The sequence below is a fragment of the Bidens hawaiensis genome, unplaced genomic scaffold (assembly GCF_021521415.1).
Source record: "Bidens hawaiensis isolate Kalapana, Puna unplaced genomic scaffold, B.hawaiensis_p1.1 tig00022304_1, whole genome shotgun sequence".
NCBI lineage: Eukaryota > Viridiplantae > Streptophyta > Magnoliopsida > Asterales > Asteraceae > Bidens > Bidens hawaiensis.
Window position 1 is genome coordinate 364,285 of NW_027493463.1, and position 8,400 is coordinate 372,684.

Below are 8,400 nucleotides of genomic sequence, written 5' to 3' on the forward strand. Positions count from 1 at the left end.
GAGGATTTCCAGCCATGAGTTGTGTGGAGGAGTTATAAAGTGAACCTAGGGATACTCCAGCCATTCCTTTTTTATAGTTATGCACTAATTACATTTTAGCCCTTGCAATCATTTAAAATCTGGTTAAAAGTTATTGATATTTACTAAATTGCCATGGTGTAACATAAACCATTGATCTTTGTAATCAACGGTTGAGATTGACTTCTCGCGCTTCTCGTTGTAATATTACTTCTTGCAAGATCCATCCCCTACAACTAACATAGCAAAAGTAAGTATAGTGACGTAATAAACAAATGAGAACGTAGTAGTTGGTGACATTTTCCGAGAATGAAACAGTAAACAAACATTAAATAGTATAAAATATTACTTTTAGAAAGTACTTTATAGTCAAACCATCTTTTACACATTCTCTCTTTCATCTTTTATACAGAATTTGCAGCTCCTCGTTGGCTATCGTCCGGCCGTCGGAAAACATTCCAACAACACCATCCTTCTCGCTTAACCTTAAAGTTCCACATAAAGTAATTTGTAGGGTGGGCACTTGGACTTAAACAAGAAGATTGGAGTATTAAGTACACTAAACATATAGGTTCGAGCCGGAATGGACGGTGGGCCTTGGCCCACCCTACGAATGGGCTAACTTCGCCCCTGCCCCTCTATAGGATGACAAAATGAGAATCTTGAACATTTAGGGCATGCTTGGGATTGAGTTTGAAAAATGCTTATTAGTGTTTTCAAAAAGCCAATAAATTTAAATGTTTTTGGCAATCTAAAAAACCTTCTTAATTTAGCTTTTTGAAAAGGCTAAAAAGCAGTTTCCTAAAGCCTTAAATCATGACTTTTTAAAATGGTTATTTGAAAAGCCATAAACATTTTTTAAACTAAATCCAAACATACTCTTAATAAACCTAAGACACCTTTACTTTTGAAATAATTATTATAGCTTCTGTCGACCGTTTCAGTTACAAAAACATCCTACGAATTGTTTGGCAGATACTAAAAACAGAAGAATAGTCAAATAATTAGAAAATCAAATATAAAACAAAGTAAAATGTTGTAAAAAGAATATATATTAAAGTAACAATATTATTAATAATCAATATTATCTACTCATTAATATTTAAAAAGTAGTCGTAATAAATAAATATTTTCAGAAAGATAATTTAGAAACGTAACGTCCGAAGTTATCATACATCAAGCCGCGTCGTATTTAATAAAAAAAAATATCATAACGTCTAAGACAGTTGAAAAGTAAACTTAACCTTCCTTCATATTTTTTTTCTTTATTTAGATGTGTCAAAAATTGGGTTCCAATATGTAGAAACATAGATATTACATCAATATAGCAGGTAGGCGGGCAACAAGCTGCACCGCCACCCCTTTCTGAATTGCAAACCCTAACCTGCTAAAGACATACCCCTGCCCCTTTGGAGTCAACACATTGCTATGCACAACCTGTTGGACCCTGGTTAGAAAACGGATAGCTTCCGGTGCCAAGGAGCCAAATGTATCAAAAGCCTGAGGGACAAAAACATGTTGGTTCTCTTCGCAGGCTTTAGCATGTTTCTCCACCTTCTTCGTTTCGGCCCTTTTAATTGCTTGTCCATCTGCAAACACAAAAAGCTGCACCCCAGCCCACATTTTCATTTTCCCCCAATGGAGCAGCAAACCCTCACACCACCGCCACCGTCTCTCCCCGCCGTCTCCACCGCTCAGGTTCCACCTCCGTTGGCCACGTACCCCGATTCTCTAGACTCCTCCCCTCACTCCCGCAACACCGATTCATTCGGAGAAGACAATACATACCCTAGCAACGGCGGCACTACGACGGCGGCGCAGCAGCAAGCAGGCTTGACTAAGCTCCGGCTGATGTGCAGCTACGGCGGACACATAGTCCCTCGTCCGCATGACAAGTCTCTCTGCTACGTCGGCGGCGAGACACGTATGGTTGTAGTTGACCGCCACGTCACTCTGTTTGACCTCATCCAACGCCTCTCCAAAACGCTGCTCCGATCGTCGAATTTAGCATTGCCTTCCGCAACGGCGTCGTTTACGCTTAAGTATCAGCTTCCGTCTGAAGATCTGGACTCGTTGATCTCCGTTACCACCGATGAAGACCTGGAGAACATGATCGATGAGTACGAGAGGCTTAACTCATCCGCACACGTCAGCAAGACGTCACGTCTACGTTTATTTCTGTTTCCGACTAAGCCTGATTCGGCCTCTTCGATCGGATCGCTTTTGGAAAACAGCGTTAAATCGGAGGACTGGTTTCTAAGCGCCTTAAACGGATCAACGTCTGGATTTTCGGACACGACGTCGGTGAATTGTTTATTGAATCTAGACGACGACGTTTCGGTCCCGGAGAAAAAAGGAGTGATCGGTAAAAATTCGAAAGCGAATAGTTCGGCTCAGGATTTACATTCTGTTCCTGATTTGGAACGCACGTCGTCGTTTGGATCCGCTTCGTCAGCTCCTTCGTTAGCTAGCTTGCCGCCGATTAGAGTACATGTGGATGATAATATTAATAATAATCAGAAGGAGAGGATAATTGAGGAGCAGTTTTCTCAGATGAGTGTACATCAACAACATCAGAAGCAGCAGGACGATGGCGGTTACGTTGCTGTGCCTGCGCCTGTGGTGCCGTTGAGTTCTAGTTCTACGCCGGTGGCTGCGGAGTACGCTAATCCGGTTTTCTCTGAGGATGAGAGATCGGATTATCTAAAGCAGCAGCAGCAACAACAACAATATCAGCAAAAGCAATCCTCAGGTTTTGATTTGGCTTCTTCGGATTCGATTTCGAGGTACATGCAAATTTTAAATTCAGATTATGGATCGTTTATTGTTTATAGAGACAATGCATATCAATTGTTTGTGGAAATGCCTAAGTGAATATTTGTGCTGTGAGTTGAGATTTTCTATATGTATGATGTTAACGATGCATATAAAGTGTTGGTGGAAATGCCTAAGTGAAAAATTTGTGTATGTATGAGTTTATATATAGTTCATAGACAATGTGATGCAGATTATCTCCTTGTTTAAAATTCAAGTTTCCTAATTTTATCTTTCTTGTTTACTAAGATATATGTCTAGTATAAGTAGGGTTAAGTGTTATTTAATTTTCAGTTTTTGATTGAGTTATAATATGAAGATCTTTGTTCTTCGAACCTTCGGTTCGAATTTATCGTCTTTGATTATCATGAGTTTCTTGAGCCATTGATCGCTTCCAAAACTGCATCACAATGCATATAATGTGTTTGTGGAAATGTGAAGTGATTTGTATAAGTATGAATTTATCTATAGTTCAGAGACAATGCATATCAAGTGTTTGTGGAAATGCCTAGTGAATGTTTCTGCTATGAGTTGAGATTTGTTTATGTATGATAATATTTATAGTTCATAGGCGGTGCATATCAAGTGTTTGTGGAAATGCCAAGTGAAAATGACTGATATGAGTTGAGATTTGTTTATGTAAGAGTTTATTTGTAATTCATAGACAGTGCATATCAAGTGTTTGTGGAAAGGTGCAATGAGTTAAGATTTATTGATGCATGATGCTATATGTAGTTCATAGACACTGCATATATTGTGAAAATGCCAAGTGATAATTATTGCTATGAATTAAGATTTGTATATGTATGAATTGCAGTGATGGTAGACCAAAACCGGCCATGATTTATCAGGATCAATTGGGTCAAATCCAAACTTCTAATAACAACAATCGACCTACCGATCTGAATAACATTCCTGATCAAAACACTAGAATTCAAATGCTGCAACAACAACAGCAGCAACAACAACAAATTGCAGATTCTGCTTATTTAATGTCAATGTCAAATGCACAGGTTGATCCACAACACGCCCAAATGCACCACCAGCAACCACAGTTCATTCATACAGCCGTTCCACCACCGCAGTACATCCAGCATCACCCACCTGGTGCGGTTCCTGTGCCATCTTACTACCAGATGTATCCACCTCCGAGCCAACACCCTCACCATCTACCCCTTGACCAACAGAACTTTGTGTATTATATGCCTGCTAGACAGGCTCCTCATGGTTACAACTTGCAAATGCAGCCGCAATCTGCTGGTTATGCTGATGTGTCCTCTGCAACTGCCACCTCTCTTTCTCATAATCAAGCACCGCTACCACCTCCAGCTGCTTACACCACCAATAGGCCGCCTGCACAAACTGCTCCTAACAGTGAGTTACCTGCTGGAGTTTATGGAACAACAAATTCTGGTGCTCCTCAATTTGTTCAAGTTTCTTCTAACCAACCACAACCTCAACCTCAACCACAATTACAGCCACAATATGTTGGGTATTCACAGATTCACCATCCATCTCAATCTGTTGCTAGTTCTGTCTCTGGTGCTGGAGCTAACTATGGATATGAATTCACTGATCCTGTGCAAGGACAGCATATGTATTATGCAGCACCACAGCAATTGCCACCTCAATCGGCTGCTCAATTTCAAACCGTGACTGCTGACTCGGGCTCTTATCTTGCAACAGACCATACTACAAAGCAGCAACAGCATGGGCGAACTCAACAGCCTTGACAGTTGATAGGTGAGGTTTTGGGAAAGTTTTGCAGTCAAATTGGTTATTGTTTTTACTTTTATTTGTGTTCGTGATCATGTTGTGTATTTGTGTGCTGGATGCTGGTATGTGTTATGTTATAGGTTATATTGTTATAAGAAAAAAATAAAAAATATGTTCTTTTTTTTTCTTTTTTACTTGTGTATTCTTCTGTTAAAGGATATCTACTACTCTCATTATATGTCATGTTAAATACAATATCTTAAATCTATCTGAATTTTGTGTTTTTTTCTATTTTTTTTGGTTATGTTAGATTTCATTTAGTTTTTAGGAACATATATTGTCGGTTATGGATCTTGAGAATTATTCCATTTAATTATTGAAGAAGCGTGAATCGACTTACTTGTATTCGATCTATGTTCCTCGGGTATGAGTGTGCTATATCACCGATGGTTTTCCGAGATACGAGTTCCTCCACCTACAAAACAAACAGCACCGTGAACTTACCCCTCAGAAAGGGACAGAGGGGTCCTCTTTGGGGTAACCCTCCGGTGTGAGAATAAGATATTGCAGGAGAAGATGATAAGAATGTGAAAAGGAATAAGGACTTAGAATGTATCTTCTTGCTTGACCTCAACTGTGGAGGTGGTGTAGTATTTATAGTATTAGGGTTTCCAATGATTGGGCTTAGACCCAATTAGGGCCTTTTTGGCCTCCTCCTATTGCTTCGCGCCACATGTACTTAGGACACCTGGTACTTTTTCTTTGATTAATCTCTGGCCAAGGTATTTTACCTGACCCATGTGCCATCACGTGGTGACACATGGGTTTTGCTGAGTTGTCCACCCTTCATTGGCAGCTGTCAACATCAGCACATTCTTTATTCCTTAAAAGATACCTTCTGGAAGGTTGTCTGATGAGTACAATCATGGTTGTCCTTATCCTAATTTGGATTAGACTATTGTCTCATTTGTTGTGTTGTCCTTTATGCGCCTATCCCGGGGATGCGCAAGGTCTTCTCTTTATTCTCACGCGCAGATATTTCATGCGCAGATGTGATGCATGAGCATGTGGTATGCGTAAGCATATGTAATATGCGTGAGCATATGTGATATGCGCCATGCGCAGATGTGATATGCGTGAGCATATGTGATGCGCGACACGCGCATAGGTTTTGGCTTTGTGTCTTCATGACTTCCTGATTTCAAGCCTCTTGTCTATATCTTGTGGGTTGACCCGCCCCGCTCGATGTTAAGGCGGGTGCATACCCCTTCAAGCCCCCCAGTCTAATGTGTGTCTTGTCTCGCGCGAGCGAGGTAAAATAGATATTAGACTTAATAGTTTGTTTTTTTAATAGGGTTTGTCTTTTCTTTTTCATTTCTCATATGTGCGTTGCGCGAAATTCTATCCCTTAGGTTAGAACGAATCGTCAATGCATGTGGTTGGTTGGTGCTGACATGCATCATTGATGGAGACGTTACGTGTCAGACCTTTCGCGTGCTCGAGGTGCATCAGAGATGGAGACGTTATGTGTCAGACCTTTCGTGTGCTCGAGGTGCTACAGTTGCCTTTCACGTCTCCTCATACAGTGTCAGGAACACGTGTCGCGCATATGTTGGCCTACGCCTGCGCGTGGGGGCGCGTGAGCGTAGATCTGATTATTACTTGCTTCTCTTTCTCTCCCCTGGGCCTATAAAACCAAACCCTTTGAACGGTTTTTTCTTCATCTCCATTGTCATTTTCAGAGCTTTTGCTTCTTCAATTTACATTCCGATTAAGAGCCTTTATCTTTGCTTCCAGATTTCCGTCCTCACAGTGACCATATTGTTCGATTTGCAGTTGTATGTCTAATAACCCAGACACCACAATTTCCCCTAGTAAACGCCGTGTAAAATCTGTGGTTATGTCTACTTTAAAGAAGACTGGCAAGGGTACTAGGGTTGCCGAGGCCTCGTCGGAGGAAGGAGGGAAGAACAAAACGGTGAAGAGATGGGATGAGATTCCCTGCAAGTTGAAACAACCTGATCTTGATAGTCTCATTGCTTCTCAGGGTTTTCTCCCTGAGTATGGTTGTCTGCTCCCGGCAGCCGGGCAGACGGCGGCGGATCCTTCTGCCGGCTATATCTCTCTATATTCTCATTTTTTTACTCACTGTAACCTTCGTCTTCCGATGACAAGGTTTATAGGTACACTCCTTCAGTTTTATGGGATTCACATATCCCAAGTTCATCCTTGTGGATTGGTGCGCATGACTCATTTTGAATTCATGTGCAAAGCTCAGCGCGAGGAGCCCACCCCTCGGCGCTTTCAATATTTTTATAAGCCGAAGATTCAAGATTCTTGGTTCTCATTCACACCGCGCAGTCAGAAGGTTAAGTGCTGCACTGTTTCTTTTAAAAGCCTTCATGACTGGGCTGAAAAATTCTTTTATATCAAGGCTAGTGTTATCCCAATTCGTATGACTATGCGCGCGATCACTTCTGCGCCCGCGGATGACAATGTCCTTAAGAACCCAACGGGCGCATGGGTTAAGAAGTTATCTGCTGAACCATCCCCCACCAGGAAAATTTGCGAGGAAGCGCTGGTGGGGGTTGGTATGAGCAAGAGGTGGACTGACAGCGCGACTAAGCCTGTCATCCATGTTGATGGCCTAGGTGGGTTGTTTGTTCATTGCATTAATTCTGCGCGAGTATAATTCACTTAGCTAATATCACTTGTCTTGTTTTATGCAGTAAGCACGGAATACATCCACGCCGCCTATGATGAGCATACAGAAGGTGGCTCTGTCGCGCTGAGCGCTGGGGAAGTTGTCTTCCCTGATCGCTTCGATGATATGTTCATCCCTGTTGATTTAGAATTTTGTTTTGACGGCGATGCGCCTGGTAAGCCTTTGTATTTGTGCTTAGGTCCTTAGAATACAAAATTTGGTTTTAACATTTCTGTTGCGCGTATTGTAGATGAGCTCGCTAATTATGAGTTGGAGCTTGTGGAAGAGGAAGTGGAGGAGGAAGAAGCTGAAGCGCCACAACTCAAGCGCAAGGCTAAAGGCAAACTGGCGCAGGGGCCAGTAAAAAACAGAAAAAAGATGATGCCTCTGTTGCCCAGAATCTTCCTCCTACTCAAGCGAAGGGACTTGAGAAAACCAAGGGTTTTACATCCAAATTTTCCTCGTCTTCCTTGCCTCGAGGTGTGGGCAATCCTCCAGTCCACACGAGGTATGGTGCTGCCACCTCATCTCTTCGCGCGGCGGACGAGGGAAGCGGCGCCGCACCTGCTGTTCCGTCTTCTCTAACAGGTATACTTTGTTTATATTTTGTGATTTTATGAGCGTGATTCTGATAGAGTTATTAATGAAGCTTTGTTCACTCAAATGTTTGTAGAGCCGGCAACGTTGGTGGCTCAACCTCAGGCGCAGCAAGGTGCCGAGGCTACGCCGAAGGTTGTTTTGAAGTCCCCTGTTTTACCCTCGAAAAGGGAGAAAATGGACTTCATGGCCATGTTTAATTCGCGGACTGCAGTGCGCCAAGGAATTTATTGCGCTTTGATTGTCTGATTTTTTTCTTTGGTTCAAGTCATGAATCATTTCTCCTTGTTGGTTTTTCTTAGGCATTATAGCTGGCACATAAGCTGCTGGTGGTACCACTAGCGCTGGCGCCGCTAGTTCTGCTCCTGCTCCCACAAGTACTGAATCTCCCCTCATTGGGATCACTAAGGAGCAGGAGACTATTTTTCGCGCTACTCTAACAGCGTCAAGATCTCCCTCACCTCCTCCTGCGCGCAGCCCTCCTCGTGAGACTATTTTTGATTCTTCCAAGTCGCAGGAGAAGAGACCTGTTCTAGAGGATGATGAGGAGG

The 8,400-nt window shown here is 42.3% G+C and overlaps 1 protein-coding gene across 1 annotated transcript; it reads left to right on the forward strand.

Annotated features, from left to right (window-relative positions):
• Positions 1-1,616: 1,616 nt before the first annotated feature.
• Positions 1,617-4,919, forward strand: LOC143565204 (uncharacterized). The gene is made up of 2 exons (XM_077052247.1): positions 1,617-2,804; positions 3,650-4,919. The coding sequence occupies exons 1-2, from the start codon at positions 1,657-1,659 to the stop codon at positions 4,563-4,565; spliced, it is 2,064 nt and encodes a 687-aa protein (XP_076908362.1). The 5' UTR covers positions 1,617-1,656; the 3' UTR covers positions 4,566-4,919.
• Positions 4,920-8,400: the final 3,481 nt, after the last annotated feature.